The following is a 21,970-nucleotide window of genomic DNA, read 5'->3' on the forward strand; positions in this document are numbered from 1 at the left end:
TGCTTAGGGTGAGAAGTTAATATTTCTCTAAATATTGGAAAGTACTATTTGTACTAAACCGAATTCAGTTGAAATATTTAAAGTTTGAAATTCTTTTAGAGTTTTATATATAACACAATTATAAACAATTGTGACTTGGACGGTCACAAGTTCTCTACCCCCAAATTTGAGACACCATTTGGCATTTAATTTCTCTTATAAAATATATTCTAAAATAACTGATAAACATAAATGAGTATTGTTATGGGTTGAATTGTATCCCCCCAAAAGATGTTGAAGTCCTAACTCCCAGTACCTGTGAGTGTGTATTTGGAAATAGGGTCTTTGCAATTGTAATGAAGTAAAGATGAGGTCATTAGGGTGGGCCCTAATCCAATGTGAATGGTGTCTTTTTATAAGAAGAGGAAAACGCCATGTAAAGACAGACACACAGGGAGAATGCCAGGTGATAACAGAAGCAAAGTTTGGAGTGATGAAGCCACAAGCCAGGGGACACCACCAGAAGCTAGGAAGAGACAGGGCAGGATTCTACCCGGAGTCTGTGAACATGGCTCTGCTGACACCTGGATTTCGGACTTTTGGCCCCTAGAACTGTGAGACAATAAATTTCTGTTGTTTTAAGCCATCCACTTAGTGTTTCTTTGTTATGGCAGCCCTGGGAAACTAATAGCAACGTGTTAGCCCTTTTCTGAGTCTATGAAAGCAGGTCGAAAGTAATTTATAGAGCAGTCAGCTCTGTGTTCAGGGCTGTTTTTCCAAAAGAAGTTTTTAAAAATTCTGAATTTCTAATGATAATGTCTAAGCTTATTACTTCTTAGCCAGTTACCAGATTGCTACGTGATAGAGACCTTTGGGGTCAATGTTGAAATCTTAAAGTCCTAAGTGCAAACAAAATGCTTTTGTTTCTCTCCATAGTCAGTGCCCTTTTAGTTTAACAGTATAAAGCAACTAAATGAGATGGTTTGTTTCCAGACTCATATACCAGATTTTTCTTTTCTACTCTGTATCATTTGGTACTTTATCATATGTTCCCAGCACAAAGAGAATCTTCAATTCTGTCAGTGACAGATGAGCAGTACCCTACCCTAGGAAAACAAGGGCCGGGATTCTGAGGTAGAAGATGGGCTTTTTTTTTTTTAATGTCAATTTATTTATTTATTCATTCATTTATCTATTCATTTATGGCTGCGTTGGGTCTTCTTTGCTGCGCGTGGGCTTTCTCTAGTTGCGGCGAGCAGGGGCTACTCTTTGTTGCGGTGTACGGGCTTCTCATTGCAGGGGCTACTCTTTGTTGCGGTGCACGGGCTTCTCATTGCGGTGGCTTCTCTTGTTGCAGAGCACGGGCTCTAGGCACGCGGGCTTCAGTAGTTGTGGCTCACGGGCTCCAGAGTGCAGGCTCAGTAGTTGTGGTGCACGGGCTTAGTTGCTCCGCGGCATGTGGGATCTTCCTGTACCAGGGATTGAACCCATGTCCCCTGCATTGGCAGGTGGACTCCCAACCACTGTGCCACCAGGGAAGTCCCCAGAAGATGGACTTTTTAGTTGAGACTGATAGCTGTTTCCTGATACATTATTTACTGTGCCCTTGTGCACGAGACTTCCCTTCTCTGTATCAAATTTCATAGCATCATTAACTGAATACATTTTTCTTGAAAAATAATTGTACACTTTACAAATGGTGAAGCTTGCCACAGCTGCCATTGCAAGGGCTTTATATCAAACTGGAAGAAGTCTATTTTTTTTTAGTTAAAGCGATTTAAAAATGTTTTCCCAAATATTAATTCGGTAATTCTAGTCGAGGTGCCTAACTTCCACAAGTAGTTGGAATTCCCAGAGGCTTCAGGGAAGGATACTTGATTTAGTATAAATCAACAAGAAAAAGTCATGATTTGAACCCAAATCTCCTACAAGACAATGGCTTCATGAAGGTGAAAAATTAATTTTATAGCTATTAAAATTCAAATGTACCAAAAGTAAAAATGCCATCATTTCAGTAAGTGCTGATTCTAAGTAACTTTAACCAAGGTATATATTATATATATTTTTTCCTTTTTTTAAGCTGACCCCATTGTGAAAAATGGACATTGTGGTGGGTGTAGAAATGTGGCCTCCGGATTCCCAGGAAAAGGCTTGTCACCCCAGCGCTGAATGCTCGTCAGCGAGCTCCCTTCAGCTGCCAGCTCCTGCAGGGACGGCCTCAGCTAGCACCACCTGGCTCAAAGCTGCACAGCACAGAGGGGCCGGCAGCTGTGAGGGACCCCGGTTCAGCTCACTTACCTGCACGGTTGGCTGAGGCTGGTTTTGGACTTGCGTTGCTGCTCGACTTCTCCTTCTGCACAGTCTCCTTTGCTTTCCTTCCACAGGTGCTCATCTAAGGGCACGCCTTCATAAATATTCTGCACACTAAACTCCATCTCAGTGCTTCCTGGAGAACCAAACCTGTGACAAAAACCAAGTATTAAAAGTAGAACTAGAGAGCTTCCCTGGTGGCACAGTGGTTGAGAGTCCGCCTGCCGATGCAGGGGACACGGGTTCGTGCCCCGGTCCGGGAAGATCCCACATGCCGCGGAGCGGCTGGGCCCGTGGGCCATAGCCGCTGAGCCTGCACGTCCGGAGCCTGTGCTCCGCAACGGGAGAGGCCACAACAGTGAGAGGCCCGCGGACAGCAAAAAAAAAAAAAAAAAAAAAAAAAGAACTAGATCAGTTGTTAATAAAGCTGTGAGGGAACAGTTCACGACAGCTCAGCTGTAACCTGTCAAATAATTTAGACCAGTTAAACAGCTGTAGTGCAAGGTGTATATGGCATAGCTGCATAGCTGCCTGTTTCTACCAAAACCTCAGGGAGAATGATGCTTTTTACACTTCCTGATGGAAACAATGGAAATTTAGAATTTGTAATTGGAAGATTCTGAGAAGTTTCAGATGCCACAAATTTAATGCGACCTGATGGGTTTAATTTTTATGTCCTAACAACCTTCACTAAAAGTAGTAATTTATAGTGGCCAAAAAATGGGAAAACAAATAAAACTATAGCTAATATAACATTGTATCAGGAAAGGAAGCTATACCTTAACTGATAGCCTGTTTCTCTATGACTGAGTTCCCATTTTCTTAAAAGGGAAAAGAAGCAGGGCAGATTTTTAAAAAGATGATTGTAGGGTATCTAGTAATTTCAAAGTGATGATTGCAAACTAAAAAAGGAGCTTGATGGGGAGGGGTAGGAAGCATATAATGATTAGAATTGCGAGAAGCCTAGAAAGTGTCCTAGATTATCAGGAAAATTGTGAAGTGTTCAACAACTTTATTGTACATAAAATTAGGTTCCACAGAATTTTCTCACACACCATGATCTCTGAATATGCAAATGAGTAACATTTTCTCTCCCTAGCCAGTTAAAAAAAAAATACTATTTCAGATGGCTATATTTAGAGAAACCGTTTCTCCCGTAACACATTTTAAAACAAATTAAACATATCGATGAGGATCTTCACTCAGTATCTGTAGTTATACTTGTGGTAGGACTATAGATGATTTTAAAAAGATAGCCTTTTTATTTTGGAATAAATTTAGATTTACAGGAAAACTGCCAAGATAGCACAGTTCCTGTATCCCACTTCCTGTTTCCATGAATGCCCTCATCTTACATGACCATGCTACACATCACACATGCCAGAGCTAAGGCACAAATGAATATGTCTGACTCTGGATTTCTCCAGCTTTCACCCAGGTTACTACATTGCATTTAGTTGCCATGTCTCCTTTAGTTTCCTCCAGTCTGTGACTATTTGTTTTTTGGGTTTTTTTAAACATCTTTATTGGAGTATAATTGCTTTACAATGGTGTGTTAGTTTCTGTTTTATAACAAAGTGCATCTGCTATACATATATCCCCTTATCTCCTCCCTCTTGTGTCTCCCTCCCACCCTCCCTTTCTTTGGTTTTGACCTTAAAAATTTTTGAAGAGTACTGTTCACGTATTCTAGGTTAGGTTACGGTTAGGAACTTTTGGGAAGAATACCAGAGGTGAGGTACCCTTCCTCATCGCATCAGCGGGTACACGACGTCCCTGGTGATATGAACCTTGAGCACTTGGTTATTAAGGTAGCACTTGCCAAGTTTCTCTATAGAAAGTTACTGCTTTCTGCTTTCCATACTCCGGAAGACAGTCATTAAATCCAGCCCACACTGAAAAAGAAAAGGATTAAGCTCCACTTCCTAGAAAGGGGAGCTTCTACATGTATTATTTGGAATTCTTCTGTAAGGAAGAGTATGTCTTCTTTCTATGGGTGGTTTTTAAAGATAATTTAAAAAAACCACTTGTCTTTAGTAAATATGAATTATTTTTGAAAGGAAGAAAACCCAAGACACATGATCTAAAAAATATTTTTCCTTTATTTTGTATCTATATGAGACGATGAATGTTCACTACTTATTGTGATCACTTCCTGATGTACGTAAGTCACTGTGCTGCACACTTTAAACTCATACAGTGCTGTATGTCAATTACATCACAATAAAACTGGAAGGAAAAAAATCGATGAATTATGAAAAGACAGGCAAGACACTGAATGTTTGGGATCTTTTTTATTTTTATACACATGACAAGATTTTACACCAATAGTCAGTTAAATAGTACAAATTTACATTCATGAGGAATGTTAAAAAAAAATTCAACTAAAAAACCCACTTCTTCCTGTGACCCAAAATCCCAACATTTGACAGTGCGGGGGAGAAGGGGGCTGGGGGGAGCATCCACAACAATTCTCTCCCAAAAGAAATGACTGAAATTTCACACTCCTTCTCCACACGGGATCCAAACGGCGACAGTGTAATTTACAGCTCATCTTTCTCAGCTGTAGATTTCTGTGAAAACAGAAAAATCAGAAGACATTAAAAACCAGCACAACAAACCTTAGCTCACAGAAGGTTCATGTATGGAAAAAACAATTGAAATGGACCCAGCCTATCCATTAACGTGAGCTGTAGGCTAGAACCTCACCTTGCTAATCTGAAAAATAACTTAGAGCCCAACAACAAGATCAACAGTCCCTGAACACAAACAGTCAAAAATTTAAAATAGCCTAATGTTGCTAGAGTTAAGGCAGAAGCAAGTGGCAAAGAATACAGCAGCACCATGGGCTAAGGAACGATCTGCTTAATAACATCTCAAGAATGGATGGCTAACCTAAGGGAATAAAGGAAGTGGGAAGATCAAAGTACACACTTTAAATAAAAAAGGGATTTGCTCCAGCTTTTGAATTTGATAATTAGATGACTATTTATTTCTTGACTTCTGTAACAGTCTTAGCTTTGCAAGAACTGAAAATGCAAGTCCCATTCTTGGTTTGTTCTACCTTTGCTGTTTCTTGTTCCTCCTCATCCGCTCCTGCATCCATTTCTTCGTCGTTGTCTTGCTCTGTGTCCTCTGCGGTATCCTCTGTTGTTTCTTCAGGTTCTTCTTCTGGTTCTTCTTCCACCTAAGGGGAACATTTATGAGCCCATTAATGCACTGAACACCTTGGATCTATTTTCACTTTGCTCACTTAAATGTATAAGATCATAATTAACCTCACTCCGGTTTATTCAGAACTGTAGAGTCAATCCTCTAATTAGAGTTAACAGTCAAGCTAACAAAGGGAGACAGACAAAAAAAGGATGTAAAAGGGGGGGAGCTTCTCATTAATTTCTAGCATTGTGCGTGACACCGGGGATTCAAACATTCAATAAATTACTTCAAACCTTTGCATCAGGGTCAATGTTTAAGCTGAGGCGAAGCATTCTTTCTATTCTATCTCCATATGCTTTAGTGTCTGGTAAAAGATATCCTGACCGCAGTGTTGCTGTTTCAAACAAAACCACAGCAAGATCTGAAACTGTTTTGTCACCTTCATCTTCCTGAAATGGAAGAAGCCACACCTGATTAATATTAAAGGGTCCAAAGTAGTCAAATTAAAAGACAAAGGAGTATGGCTATGATACTGCTCACCTTAACTCGTCGAAGCATGTCTCTGATCAGTGGGTGTCTGGGGTTAATTTCAAATGTTTTCTTCTGGCTGGCATAATAACTGTTACAAAGTAAAAAAACAAACATCGAATTTTAGGGTCCATGCATTTCCCACACTCTATTACTAACTCACATAATTACAGAGAACAACTTTTTGAAAAATCGACATGCTTATATATTGTTACATCATGCTTTCTATGTGTGTGGTTAGATGAAAGAGTACAATAATGAACTCTCATTTACTGATGAATCCCAAGTGCCTTTGTTGAGTGGATGAACTGATTTAATGTCCTGTTCACCCCTCTTAATGTATTCACTATCTTAACTGCATCTGTGTCTCCCCAGAGTTCTGGAACAGAACAGCCTGTGGGTGCTGCTCAAGTTAACACCTTCTCCACGATGCCTCACCCTATATGGTTCTAAGAAAAACTGCTTCTTTTCTCTGGAGTCAGCTGCAATGCCTCTGAGTATACCTTCATCGTCATTAGCATCCTACCATCCCCTGTGACTGTTCTCCCTCCTATAGCTGCATGCCGAGGACAGGGTGAAGCCCCTCTCCCTACATCCTGGTATAACCTATCATACATGCAAGCCTTAGAGGACTATGATTTGTCATCCTGACTAGTCTGAATGTCACAATTTATTTTATAAATATTACACATTGGTGAGTCACGCTAATTACGAATTATAGATATATTTTTAAATGGAGTTTGGGGATTGTGACAATGGAAATTACACTTAGGAGAAGAATCCTTAAGCTAGGCCTGGGGAAAAAAAGTATGATGATTAGGTAGCTAATAAGAAGATATTCCAAGTAGAAGAGAATAAAAGCAAGGAAGAAGTCATTTTCAAAGCTATTGTTGTAATATTAAAAACTCGAAATACATATTTCTTGAAAATAAAGGGTACCAAAGACCCAGTGTACCTCCAGTACTTGGCCCTTGAGTTCAAATACTCGTTAACTTGTGCACCCTCTACCCTTTATTTTGTGGAGCATACTTGTTGGGGGTGAAAGGGGGGTGATTAAAAGCATTTAACTCCTTTAAGAAATATAAGTGTCATTAACTTCATCTGTAACTATTATCTAAAACTGTAAAAGAAGTCCAGATACCAGGCCAAGCATATAATCTAATGCCAAAAGACATTATGTGTAACAGATTAAGAAAATTTCCATCTGTAGATAAAATACTATAAAATAAATCACAACTTCAAGACCTTTTCTTTAGCAATCTAATGTAGCAATCTAATCCCTTTGTAAACTTATCTAATATACAACAGACACTTAAAACACCTCAGTTCTTTGTATAGAAGCTGCCATTATCTTCTAAAGGACGGCTGTACAAGAGCTAATGCCTCGGCAGGACTTCCCTGAGGATGCTTACTTTGTAGAGATGTCCTTGCCGGTCTGGTATGCTTGGGCTTTCATGATTCTCTCCATGTTGCCAGACCATCCGTACTGGCTGGCCACAAGAGCACATGGGGACTCTGTCAGGCGCTGAGAGACCACAGCCTTTTCAATCTTAGGATAAGGAAACCAAAAGTTAGAGATATATAAATATCAACAGGTAAGGTCGTGAAGTAATTGCATTTCAACTCCTTAAGGGCTCATCGCTTAAGATCATAAACGGAGGCAGATCAGAAAAGTACCTCTCATTCAGATCTTTAGGAAACTGTCATTTAATAATCTGAACTTTTCAGTCATAAATACTTAAACATCAACTTTTAAAAGCATTTAAAACTTACTTAAGTTTAATCGGTAAAAATTTAAGCTATTACAAAAACAGTATTAAACTATGGAAAACTTTCAATTACAAAGGGAAGAAAAATACCCACCCACAGGATAACACTTATCCTTTCAATTCTTTGTAGTTCATAAATTTTAAGCTCAACCTCCCAATAACTTCACTACAATATTAAATGTTGTTCTGTACAACTTTTAATGGTTACAAAAGTACCAGCTGCAAAGTTTAATTTGCTGACACAACACATTTTTTCAAATGAAGATGCTAGAATTTTCAATTTCTAATTTCTAGAATACCTTGTCCTTGAGGGCTTTATCTTTCATCCAATTGAGCAGAGGCTCAAATTCTTTCTCAATTGCTTCACGACTCTCCTTACTTTTCTCACTTTCATCAAACTTCACTCCTTCCTTGGCAACATTCTGGAACCTCTTCCCGTCGAACTCAGGAAGAGCCTGAATGCAGTATTCGTCCACAGGTTCTGTGAGATAAATCACTTCGTATCCCTTTTTCAGGAGTCGCTCAACAAATGGAGAAGATTCAGCCTACAAAATTAAGAAAGTAACAAAAATTTCCAAGCCTGGCCTTGGTATATTTTTTCATCCTAGTAGGTACATTTATGTAATACCAGCAACCCCATTTTACAGGTGGAGAACTAAGAGGTGCAGAGAATATAAATGACTTTCTTCCTATCAGTGACTGACAGGCCTCATAACCACTTCAGTTTATAATTTAAGTAAGTTTTCCTTTTTTTTTCCCCTCAAGAGTTGGCTATAAATGCCCAGCTACATACCAGGACCAGTTCAAGTTCACCTCACCTCTTTTCTGCTGGACCCAGCCATGAAGTAGATTTTGTCTTGCTTCTCCTTCATTCTTTCCACATACTGGTCTAGACTAGTAATGTCACTTGGATGGTAAGAAGACTGGAATCTAAGCAGTTTAGCAAGACGTGTTCGATTTGAGTGGTCTTCTATCACACCAAGCTTGATGTTGGTACCAAATTCTTTCCAAAAAGTATCATTGTATTTCTCATCAGCAATCTTCTTGATCATGTCCAGGGTTTTACGGACAAGTTTCTTTCTAATCACCTAAACAAAATTAAAGAGTAACTTTACAAAAGCTCATCGCAAACTTTTGAGAACATACAATACGTAAGGGAGCAGGGGAGTAGTGGTGAAAGATACAGATGCTGGTATTTATCAAGGGGCAGGGAATGGTGAGTACTCCTATGTCAGATGGAGCAGAAACTAAGTTGTCCCTGGAAACAGTCACAAGATTGTTTTAATGTTTATATTCTAACTTTAAGACCAGGTAGTGGGCATATATGGGTATTCGCTGCTCTTTCAACTTTTCTGTATGTTTGAAAATTTTTTATTATAAAATGTTGGGGGAAAAACAATCAGATTCTCAGGATTTGATCATTCCAGAGTAAAATTAAGTTCTTTATCTGAAAAGCCAAGGACTAGTCTCAAAACCTGGGAACTCCACTAATGGAGTCTTGTTCTCTGAGGCCCGACCAAAGAGCAAGGCGGCCGGTCTCTTCCCAGAGACACTCACCTTAAGCAGTTTATGTTGCTGAAGAGTCTCACGGGAAACATTCAAGGGGAGATCATCTGAGTCCACCTTCAGGTGGCAAAAGAAAGTCCAGTTAGCAATAAAAACACTCGAAAAAAATAAAACCAACCAACCCAAAGAAAACGCCACTTCCAGACTCCCACTCTAATCCCCTCTTCCCCCATTAATCCCCAGATACTTACCACACCCTTGACAAAATTCAGGTATTTGGGCATCATATCATGGAAGTCGTCTGTGATGAATACTCGGCGCACATACAGCTAAGCAGAAACCAAAAAATAGGTGACTTTCTGGAAATCATACTTTGAAATTTTAAACTCAGTTTATACCATTAAAAAAACCCACCTTAATGTAATCGCTCTTCTTAGATCCATATTCATCAAACAGACCACGTGGCGCAGATGTGGGTACAAATAAAATTGACTTGAAGGTAACTTCCCCTTCAGCAGTAAAGTGGATATATGCCATGGGGTCATCGCTTTCCTAGAAAGTTGGTATCTTAGTCATTCAAAAGGCACAGGAAAAAGCGGTTTGCGATTCAAAAGGCACAGGAAAAAGCGATTTATTATGTCGTACACATTCAGTTTAACATTTAACTAACAAAAAAGTACCCTTACCAAAAAAGTGAAGGTGGGGGGCAAGGAGGGAAGAAGAAACAATTAAGATTGCACTTCTAGCTGGCTGTACATGGTTGTTCTGATGATGACTGTCAATAATATCACTCTATCGCCTAAGCCTGGGGAAGGATGGATGAGTCTAGGTTCCACACATGTAAGAGAACAGGACAGGAAAACCACCGCCCTGCCTAAATGACAAAATAATATACAACATTTCATGAGTGTACTGTTCAACCAAAAAAGTACTCAGGAACAGGATTCTTCCATGAAATTTGGAACAGCAGTGGATAAAAAGAGGTATGTAAATAGCTATAAAGCATAAGGACAGAAATTTCCTGCATTATACATTACCGTACCCACATATGGCTACTGGACACTTGAAATGTATCTAGTCCACACTGAGATGTGCTGGTTAGTGTAAAACACACACCAGACTTTGACAACATGGTACAAACACACACCTCACAAAATAACCAACCAAACAAAAAAACCAAAAAGGAAACAACTCAATTTTTTATACTGATCACCTGTTGAAATAACACTGTTGGGTATATTGGGTTAAATAAAATATATTATTAAAAGTTAACTTCACCTGTTTCAACTATAAAAAAATGTAGCCTCTAAAAGACTTAAAATCACACACTGCTCACATATTTCTAATATAGCTGCTTGAGACGAAAGTACCTTTACATATGCACTAGGACTTTCGAGTTCACGGGAATGAAAGTAGAGGCAGAACCAAGGGAAAGTTTTTGGAAGTAAAGCTGAAAGGATGGTTGGATGTTAAGGTAAGGAAAACAAAGGTTAAGTAACGAATCAGCAGATGGAATAGAGCAAAGAACAAATACAATCACAGAATAATTAAGTTTTCTCTAGCTGTGCTAAGTCCATTAAACTGTTCGCTTTTGTGCAAGATGTTTGAGGAGACGTTAACTTGAAACAATTTTAGTCAATGCTAGTTTTGGATTCTAAGAGTTACAAGAAATGATCAGTAAAAGAAAACAAAACATTGGCAAGGAAATAGATTTAGTAATTATTCCTAGGCATATGACCTCAAAAGAAATGTTTGATGTTGTAAATAAGCTCTTCAATATTATGTTAAAAGTCATTCAATAACATGGTTTTAGGTCTTACAGGTTCTGTAGTAGAAATCAAGCATGTACCTAGTAGGCAGTTCTAAATCTTTTTTGTAGCACAGACCACTTGGCAATTTGGTGAAGCCTACAGATTCCTTCTGAGTAAAAAAATTTTTTTTTTTTTTGCAGTACGTGGGCCTCTCACTGTTGTGGCCTCTCCCATTGCGGAGCACAGGCTCCGGACACCCAGGCTCAGCGGCCATGGCTCACGGGCCCAGCCGCTCTGCGGCATGTGGGATCTTCCCGGACTGGGGCACAAACCCGTGTCCCCTGCACTGGCAGGCGGCCTCTCAACCGCTACGCCAGCAGGGAAGCCCCAGAGTAAAATTTTTTTAATGCATAATATAAAATACACAGGATTAAAAAGGAAACCAGTTGTGTTCAAATAATTATAAAACTATTTTTAAACATATTTTTGATTTAGTAATGTTTCATTATCACATTATTCTAAAATAACATTTACCTTTGAAAATGATTTGTAGAAAGCTTTGTATTCATCCTCCTCCACTTCTTTCGATGGTCTCTGCCATATCGGTTTGATATCATTCATAAGTTCCCAATCCCAGACAGTTTTTTCAACCTGAAGTTACAGTATTTGATTAGTCTCTCCTAGCAGATATACCAGTAGTATCAATAGTTATACTACAGTAACCACAGCTTTAGAACATTTCAAAAAAGTATTAATATAGGAAGCATCAAAGGGTACCTATACTGTAGTATGGTTCTTGCCAACTGGATCAAAAAAATTTTTTTAAAGTACTTCTGTCAACACTTAAGACTGTTATAATACAACAAAGACAAATGGTTATTCATTATAATTGATAACAATCCAATTAAGGTTTTTTCAGTTACTTTTTTTTTTTTTTTTCAGTTACTTTTAACTAGCTAAAATGTTATTTCATAAAAATACCTGTTTTGAGTTTAGAAGGATATACATCTTATGTATTTCTATTTCATGACTTATAGAAATCCAACATCTTACAATAAACATTTCTCAAAATCCACCATCATTACTTCTACCTACTCTACTACCTAAGCAGACCAGAGAACTAATTTTATAGTTGATATCTACATGACAAAAGAAGATGCAAAAAAGCTTCTTAAGCTTTTAAAATTCAAAACATGTCATAAGCCTTCAGTCCTGGGCAATATATGGAAGTCAGAGAACTCTTCATAAAAATGATCTGCATTTGCTACTTAAAACTTTCTGAGACAGAGAGAGAGAAAGAGAGAGAGAGAGAGAGAGAGAGCGCGCGCGCGCGCACACACACAGAGTTTGGTTTTAAAAGCTGGGCCTAGGGACTCACTCCTTGAAAAAGAAGACCATTAAGAACTGAAGCTTACCCTCAAATCGGTCTGTGCATATTTGGGTTTCTGTGTTTTGTTTTTTTTTTCCTGCATCTGTTTTTTCTAACATAAGCTAAACAATATTTTTTACCTTAGTTCTCCCCTCTCCCTGGTTTTATCAAGATATAATTGATACACATCACTGCATGAGTTTTAGGCATACAGCATAAAGGTTGAATTACACATATTGTGAAATGATCACCACAATAAGTTAACATCCATCATCTCATATAGATGAGAATAAAAGAATAAACAACACTTAAAAAAAACGGACCAAAGAAAGAAAAGTTTCTCCTTATAATGAGAACTCTCAGGATTTACTCTTACCTTTCCTATATACCATAGAGCAGCGTTAGCTCTACTTGTCATGCTGTACACGACATCCCTAGTACTTACTGACCTTATAACTGGAAGTCTGTACCTTCTTCCAACAACCCCCCCACCCCCGGCAACAACAAATCTGATCTCTTTTTCTATGGGTTTGGTACTTTATAACCTAAACAATATTTTAAGTAGGAAGATGAACCAGACTTACTTTTTTAGTTTTTGGTTTCTTTTCTTCTTCTTCTTCTTCTTCTACTGCAGCTTCATCATCAGATTCTTCTTTTTCTTCTTTTGCTGCTTCTTCTTCTTCCATGGGTTCCTCAACAGTTTCAGTCTGTTGAAGTAGAAAGTAGAATTACGGTTGAACTCATTTGTTTAATAATTCTGATTTCATCTATAGGATATGAAACAAAATTACAGCTGAAAAAGTCGATCTTCAGTAAGAAAACACTGAGAGTATCCTGTATTGAAAGAACCATATTTAACGTTCATTCTTTCAGTGTTAAATATTCGAATATGTGCCAAGGTAATACACATAAATTGTATTCCTACAGATTTACCTTGCTGCTCCATACATAAATAGGAAAGTTTATGAACTGTGAATATTTTTTCACGAGACTTTTAATTGTATCCAGTTCAAGGTAATCAGATGCTTCTTCTTTTAAAACAAGGCTGCAAAGAAAGTAAGACGTTTAGAGAAAGACATGATGGTTTAAAAGATCTGATTATAAATTTGTCTAAATACTCATATGACTATAATAGCCAGCAATTCTTTGTATAACCAACAATGTCCCCGTTATCCATGTTAAGAACTCTCATCACCGATAAAGGTTTGTGAGCTAAATATACCTAATATGGGTATGGTAAAGGAAGAACTTTCTTGCACTCCCTCAGGTGGAAAATATTCTTAGTTCCAAGTAAAAAAATGAAAATGTTCTCAACCTTCTCAACGTGCTGGATGTTTTTCATTTGAAGAACAGAAATCTTAAGTTAGCTGAAGGTGGGAAATCACTGCAATATTCTGGAGAAAAGTAGAATCTTATGCACTCTGATAGCAACCCTAGAAATCAAGTGATTATTGTAGTTAACCCCTAATAAAAACATGTTCCTTAAAAAAAGCTAGAAAATTAATCTGAACTATTGTTTACATTGCATTAGACAAGAAAACAGTAACCACCTGTCACGTGACTATTTACATAAAAGTTAAAATCAGTTCTTTAGTTATATTGCCACATTCCAATGGTCACATGTAGGTAGTGGCTACCATATTGGACAGAGCAGTGATAGAACATTTCTATCACAGAAAGTTCTACTGGACAGCACTGGCTTAGATAATTACAATATCAAAAATTGTAGCACTGCTTCCTCTTCTTCCTTACTACCCCTTCTGCAAACACCTCCTCCATCCACCAAGAATAATAATCACAACGTACTCTCAAACACAGCAGGTAGTCGTGATGTTTGTGCTCCCAATAAATATGGGCAATGTATCCATGGTTCTCTCCCTGCCTCAAAAAGCTTATAGTTTAGTAGCACCTGCCAACAAGTAGACAGCACATGATGACACAGCCTAGTGAGGGGACTAAATCTCTGGTCTTGGAGCATACACATTAGTGATCCGGGGTTAGTGGAGAGTTGCATCACTTTCGGATGCAAATTGAAGCTGATGGTTAGACATCTTAGTTAGAGGTATTTAAGAGGCAATTAGACATAAGAGTCCAGGGCCCCGTAGAGAGATCTAGACCAGGGGTTGGCAAACTCTGGCTGGCACCCATTAAGAAATTTTATTGGGATACAACCTCATCCTATATTGTCTATGGCTGCTTTCAAACTAGAATAGGAAAGTTGTGACATGTGACAGATCCTATAGTCCACGAGCTTAAAATATTTACTAGCTGATCCTTTAAGAAAAAGTTTGCTGACTTCTGATCTGGACTAAGAATATAGATTAGAGAACCCTGAGGAGGAGCTGGAACCTGGATCCAAGACAGTGGTTCAGACTGCATGCGGGACACGGGATAACGGAAAGGGCTGAAACAACTTTTGAAGAAAGAGAATATCAACATTTAGGCAACGGAAAGTTTAAAAAGATGAAGCTAGGTACTGAATGGATTGTTTTACGGTATGAGCAGTGGAATGCAAATTCTATAGAAAACACAAGAGAAAAACTACAAAAAAAAGAACCCATTGCTGGGAGCCATACCAACTAAAATAACCCTGAATCCACTGGATTTAGCAACAAGGATTACTGGTGACTTATTTCAATGGAAAGATGGTGGATAAAGTCAAAACACAGTAGGCTGAGTTGTGAACAGAAGGTGAAGTAGCAACAAAGGCAAGTATGCTTTTTTGAGAAGCTCAACAGTAGATGGGGGAGAAAAAGAGAGTGCATGCCTGACAGCTGCATGGGGCATGGCCCCACCTGCCTTTGTTCCTTTTCCCAGAGACTTCAATACGTTTACACTTTGATGGGAAAGAGGAAGGTGTTCAGGAAAGGCTGACTTGAAAAGACACGGTAGGCATCAATTTATGCTTAGTCTCTGAGGAGGTGGCGTGAGAGACAACAGATGAGAAGCAGAGACTAGCTTTAGGGAGAAATGTAGAATACTCCCTCATGGTAGTAGGAGGGACAGAGGCAATTTTTACAGCATTTACAGGATGCTAATTTCATGATCTCATTTAATCCTCACTAAATCTCTCATAAGGGTACAGTGGTGGCTAATTTAGGGGCACAGACAGGAGTAGGGAGGAAATTGAATTGTCAGATGGTTTCTACTTTATTAGTCAAATATAAGATGAAGTCATATGTATGCAGGGCAGGATCCTAACCTTGTCGCTTCCTTGCCTTTGCTCTCCTTTTCCCTTTGGCCATTCTAGACTTTCAGTTCCTCAAATGGGCCTCTTGCCTCTGGAACTTCCAACATGCTGTGCTTGCTGCCTAGAATATCTGAACCTAGTTTATTACCATTTCAGAAAGACCTTCTGATAAGGGAGGTATCCCTTAACTTCCTTTCTGGCATTTGCTACTCTGAAATTATCTCATGTTTTTTCTTCCTTAGTCGAATGAGCCACGTGAAAGTAGGGACAGCAACTGTCTTATTCTCCACTGTAGCCCTAAACCCTAGCAGGTAACAGGCACTCAAATGGATATCTGTTAAGTGAATGGTTGGGAAGGAGGGCTTAAAGAAAAAAGGTAATTTTGCCAAGGAAAGGAGAACCTGTTGTAAAATTTCATTTACTGATCAACCATCCATGCTACCGTAGGAAACCATCCTGATGACCCTTATTCATTCATACCAATACCTGCTAGTCATGCGTTAGGCTCTGGGAATGGAGTATTAACAAAATGTTTGCTCACATGGAGCGTCCATCTAGATGTCTCACCTGTCTCTTGGCAACCTAAGACATTAGCACCTCTTGGGACATCATTTTCTCTTTCTAGTTAAAAGATGCGATTTACCTGTATTCTCCTACCACCTAACAGAGAGGGTCCTGGGGTATAACTATTAGGGATGTCTCCTAAAGAGATCAGGAGATGTGAAAGGCAGGAGAAGGTAAATTTAGAACAGTAAATTAGTAAAAATACTAAAATGCAGTTGTCTAGTTTCATGAAAGGAAAATCTCTGACAATGAAAATAGGAAATGTCTTCTGGGATGAAGAAAATTGGTTGAAATGATAGATGTATGCTTGTTTCCTACCTGAATATTTAAAAATCCTTAATGTTGAGAAAATTTTAAACTGAATTAAGAAAAAAATCAAGACTGTAGGCACATTTTCACTTGGCAGAACTGGGCAAGTCAATTGACCTCTAAATTGGAATTTCTTTATCTCTAAGATGGAGAAAAAAACAAAAGGCAGAAAGCTGCCCTGTCGTCTGTCTGCTTCACACTTCACAGTGCTGCAAGCACCAGGAGATACTGGGCATAAGATATGTCTCATCGACACCAACAATAGGTACTGGCTTAAAATGAATTCCATATCAAATTCAATAACTAGTAACTATCCTCGAACGAGACGTTTTCTTCCAAAGAACTTTCTTAACTCTCTTCAAGTCCTTTATCTGTTCCTGTGCTCTCCAACCCGCCCCCAACCCTGGCTACTGTCTTGGCATGTTTTCAACCATTACCCAGGCAACCCCAAGAGTCTCTTCTCATCCAGTCCTGCCATCCTCCATACCACCTTCAGAAAACTTTAACAAAGTTCATCAGAAATTCCATCAGTAACTGCCACCACCTGAAAGGAATTCCTTGAATCTTGTAAACACGCCGTGCCACCGCCATTATCCATGATGCTCCACAGACTGACACCACTTTTCTAAGTCCTGCTTACCTGGAAAACCTGGACAAGCCACTTGTTTCTGAGGCCTCCGATCTGCCTTCTCCCTGAAGAGCTAACCCTTCCTCCTTCAAGCCCTCCACAGACAGCAGCCACCATAACTCTGGGTCCGGCCCTTAGCAAGGCCTCAGAATACTTCAAGTGGTGAAAACTGTTCAAGTTCCTCATTTTTATAGGCAAAGAAATTAAGGCCCAGAATAAGCCGTTTGCTCAGAGCCAGAACTGGAGAATCAACATCCTCGTTACGACTATTAATTCTCATTAGGAATTAGTAATACTCACGTAATTGTCGTTCCCCGTCCTAGCGTGTTTCCTCTGGGGTCAGCAATTACGGAAAATTCATTGGAGTCGGACTCCCAGATGTGCTGGGTGTCGTTGTTGTGTTTCGACGTGACAATAACTTTATCTGCTACAAGGAAGGCAGAATAGAAACCGACACCAAACTGGCCAATCAGTTCTGAAGTTGACTGGCCATCTTCTTGTGCCTCAGTCATTTTGTTTAAAAACTCGCTCGTCCCAGATTTGGCTATGGTACCAAGGTTTTTAACCAACTCTTCCCGGGTCATTCCTACACCAGTATCTGTGACATGGAGCAGGTTCTTCTCCTTGTCACACTAAAACCAAGACAAGAACAAAACAGTTATACTTGCTCAATACTCATGATATAAAAAGGAAATACTGAGCTATATATTGAGAAACTACCAGCTTTGGACCACATCAATTTCAATAGAGAAAACAAAACTGAGATATTTTCCTCCATATAGTATTTTATGGCCTTTTCAAAAAGCGTACATCTTAAGCACAAGCATCTTTATAGAGAGTAATTTTAAGTTCAGTGTATTTGGTAAAGTATCCATATAAAGAGGGCAAGGACTGGTCTAAATGTCAAAGGGCAGAGACAGACCTAAATGAAGCAAGCTATTTAGGAAAAAAAAATTCAAGAAAAATAAAATTCTATGTTTCACCTATTTCTTTGATAGAAATTAAAAGGATTCAAAACTTGAATGACTTCTGTCTTTGGAATCTGTGGTGACCAATGTTCTTCACTAAACATTCCCAGCTCTCTGCCTTCCAGAAATACAGTAGGAATATACTTCCTCCACTTATGGTTGGATAAGGCCATGTGACTAGCTCTGCCAAGGAGTTGCAAGTGGGAGTCAGGAGTGTGGCTTTCAGGCTGGAGCCTTTAATTGATGCGAGACCCTCCAAGCTTTCTCTGCACCGTGGCAACCAGCTACACTTCAGATGGTGGCTGCTCAATCAGCCTGTGTCATAGAGATGATGCAAAGCAAAGGCCATAGGCAGCCATGATTGATGATTTAAGCCAGGGGTTGGCAAACTTTTTCTGGAAAAGGGCCAGAGAGTATTTTAGGCTTTGTGGACCATACGGTCTCTGTCAAAAGCAGTCACAGATAATACACAAACGGGCATGGCTGTGTTCCAAAAACATTATTTATAAAAGCAGGACTTCCCTGGTGGCGCAGTGGTTAAGAATCCACCTGTCAATGCAGGGGACACCGGTTCGAGCCCTGGTCCGGGAAGATCCCACATGCCGCGGAGCAACTAAGCCCGTGCGCCACAACTACTGAGCCCTCGCTCCACAACTACTGAAGCCCACACACCTAGAGCCCACGCTCCGCAACAAGAGAAGCCACCACAAGGAGAAGCCTGTGCATCTCAACGAAGAGTAGACCCCTGCTCACTGCAACTAGAGAAAGCCCTCACACAGCAACAAAGACCCAACGCAGCCAAAGAAAAAAATAAAATATGTTAAAAATATATATATAAAAATAAAAACAGGCAGCAGGTCAGATTTGACCCACAGGCCATATTTGGCTGAGCCCTGATTAAAGTCCCCGACACTTGGGAATTGTTATTGCTCCTAACCTAGCCTATCTTGACTGATACGCATTCTCTATCTCTAAGAATTCTTTGTAGTTAAAAAGAAAATTGTTCTAAGCTTACCTTAATTTTAACCGTTAATTCCTCATTTCCAGCAAGAGCATTTTCATCAGTCAATGATATAGCCTTATCTTATCTAAAGCATCAGAAGCGTTCGAAATCAGTTCTCTCAGGAAAATCTAAATGGAAGCCAGATTTAATACACACTTAGATTAGCCTCAAGATACACGAGACATTAAATTTAATGGCAAACTCATTTTATTTCTACTCTTTACTCTGAAAAAGCACTCTTCAAGGACTAGACTTCTATGGTACAGAGGTGGCGTTACTCTCCTGGTGAAAGGAGGCACAGCTCTCTACACAAAGGCTGTAGCTACTACAAGGAACACCTGAACTGCTGAGCGTAGCTGATACTCTATTTTTCCTCCTAATGATCTTTCTGTATGCAATACTCGAGGCTTAGTTTGTTATGACTGAACGTAAGACTCACAACTATTTAGCAGGCCACGAAAACAGTTGGAGGGGAAAGGGAAAAAAAAAAAAAAGGAAAATGTTTAGCAACCCTCTCCCTCCCCCCAAACACACACAAATAGGTATCTAGTAGTGATTCTTGTACATACTGGGTTTTTAAACTCTGCCAACTACTTGCTTGGAATTGCTATGTCAGCACATTCACTATGAAAGTTAACAAGTTAGCTACCATACGGAAACAAACAACATTATCATAACCACATGTTGCTTACCTCTTTATTTTTATACAATGAATTGATGATAAGTTTCATCATTCTGTTAACTTCGGCTTGGAAGGCAACTTTTCTGATTTCTCTCTAAGTTCTCTTATCTGGGATGCATTTAATCCATCCAACTGAATAGCTTCTTCCTCTCTAAGAAATAAATTTGATCAACTAATACTGCATTACTTAATTCCCTCCAAAATATAGGATCTGTGATGAGAGCAGAGTGATCTCTTCAGGATGTCTTAATGGTTAAAAGGCTAAGATGCAAACCTTTACATTACTAGCCTACCATCTCATTATTATTTTATCACAGTAGTACATTACCTTTAACAGCAAGTTGGAAATACTCTGTGTTAAACATTGTCAGAAAAATAAACCCAACTTCCCTCTCCTAAAAAGCAAAGTCACACTCATTTATGTTCCCTCAGGGAACCCTCTGCCTGGGAAACTTTGGCTTCTAAGGGTCTACAAAAGTTTAAGTCCTAAGAAGCCGAATCAAACATTGCTCAACTGACAGAATTCCTTTTAAAATTACTAAGTGTACACACCGGGTATAAAACCAAAGGAAAAGCCTTTTCTAAGGTCTTAGGAAGACTATAGTGCTAGCATTCTGAAACAGAGTTATCAAAATAGTTTTCAAGGGAATTCATCTCATTTTGACCAGTCATTCTTCTTAGTGGCAAAGTTAGGAGATACTACTATGTATGCACACACTTGCTACCCCTAACATTTTCTCTATTTAAATTCAGAGTATTAAACTTCATCTGGATCTTTTGAGAAGAGATACAAAAAAGCTACTGTATTCCAAGTTCCCAGCGGGTTATCTGTATAGTTTCAGAAGAACACAAACCTCTGTACTACTTCATCATCTGTCCTTGAGCCTTCTCTACTTTTACCCAGATCTTCTTCCACTGTCCCATCCACATCCACTTCATCGTCAGCCTGGACAGACCCTGATGGCAGATTTAACACCAGAAAACTCTTAAACATCGTTGCTTCATGTACTTCTCAGAAGAAACAAGATCAAACAGGGCCAGTGTAGTGGTTGCAAAATTCACTTGGCAAATACGGGAGGGGGCGATGGAAGAATGGATCCACTGGTTTAAATATCCAATGTAAACCCACGTAAGCGTATTTCTTATGTAAGTTCAGATACTGAGGTCTCCCAGGAGATTTTGAAATACGGAGGCAGCCATCACTTCTAAAGGGCGGCCCTGGGATCCTTTATAAATACTGTTTAGCAGATTCGATTCCAGGCCCCTTCTACATTCACACGTGTTGCCCGCAGGCCGAGACTAGGCCTCCAAACTGACCATGCCAAAACTTAGGCCTTCAATACCACAAGGCAGAACACGATAAGGATTTCTGCAACCTCTAGCGAGGGAACTGAAGGGCTCAGGAGCCTGAGAAAGCGAAGAGACGTTTAGAGATTTTAAGATGTTAAGGAGCTCGAGCAAAAGTCAGTCAAACACGCTGACACTGCCGGTTCGCTGCCCGCGGGCCTCACGCTCCACAGCCCAGCGGCTAAGAAAGGAAACTCGCGTTGGCGAGGCGTGGAAGCCTGGGGCGGGGGGGGTCCTCAAACTCTGATGGCCAAAGGTTGCGGCATCTGACAAAACTCCTCCGGAAAGGGCACACACACAATGCTCCGGGGGACGGCGGGGAGGGGGGCACGAGCCCGAGGGAGGCCCACCGCGAGGAGGCTGAGCCTCTAGGAGCGGATACTAGGAGATGTATAAGGGATTAAACGACTCCGTTCTCCTTTTACCTTTCCAGAGGAAGGAGAGAGTAAACGAAATCCCCTGAGCCTCTTTCGAGGAAAAGTAATGGACACCCCAACAGAGCAAGCACAGGCCCTGTAATCACCCTCCGGGCTCAACGCCCCCAGAACCTTCGAGAAGAGGCCGCGCTGAGGAGGGGGGGCGTCCAGGGGGGCCCGCTCCTCCAGGATCACTCACCGAAGGTCAGCAGGACGCAGCAGAGGCCCAGCACCCACAGGGCCCTCATGGCGCACGGCTGGTGAGTCTCAAGTCCCCTTTGATCGCAGGAGCCGCCTCCGCACCCCCCCACCACGCCAGGCTTCGATCCTCACACCTCAAGCCTTGCGATCCGCCCACTACCCCCAAGCAGGTCGGGCCGCTTTTCACCCCCACTTCTCGAGGGCGGGGGACGGGAAACACGAATCCACCAATCGTGCCGTACCACGCACCACCTGTACCCAATGGGGACTCGTGGGGGGGGACCGCAGTGCACC

General features: G+C 40.2%; 1 protein-coding gene across 1 annotated transcript; it reads right to left on the reverse strand.

The window, feature by feature from the left end:
* Positions 1–4,564: 4,564 nt before the first annotated feature.
* HSP90B1 (heat shock protein 90 beta family member 1) lies at positions 4,565–21,846 on the reverse strand. The gene is given in 20 exon segments (XM_032645119.1): positions 4,565–4,862; positions 5,354–5,476; positions 5,739–5,894; positions 5,986–6,064; positions 7,386–7,522; positions 8,042–8,287; positions 8,561–8,830; positions 9,300–9,365; positions 9,500–9,577; positions 9,663–9,800; positions 11,534–11,650; positions 12,953–13,075; positions 13,302–13,413; positions 17,360–17,691; positions 19,043–19,104; positions 19,107–19,158; positions 19,723–19,790; positions 19,793–19,863; positions 20,567–20,669; positions 21,675–21,846. Coding segments are annotated over 20 exon segments (2,412 nt in total). The 5' UTR covers positions 21,724–21,846; the 3' UTR covers positions 4,565–4,832.
* Positions 21,847–21,970: the final 124 nt, after the last annotated feature.

This window comes from Phocoena sinus, chromosome 10 (assembly GCF_008692025.1).
Source record: "Phocoena sinus isolate mPhoSin1 chromosome 10, mPhoSin1.pri, whole genome shotgun sequence".
Classification (NCBI taxonomy): domain Eukaryota; kingdom Metazoa; phylum Chordata; class Mammalia; order Artiodactyla; family Phocoenidae; genus Phocoena; species Phocoena sinus.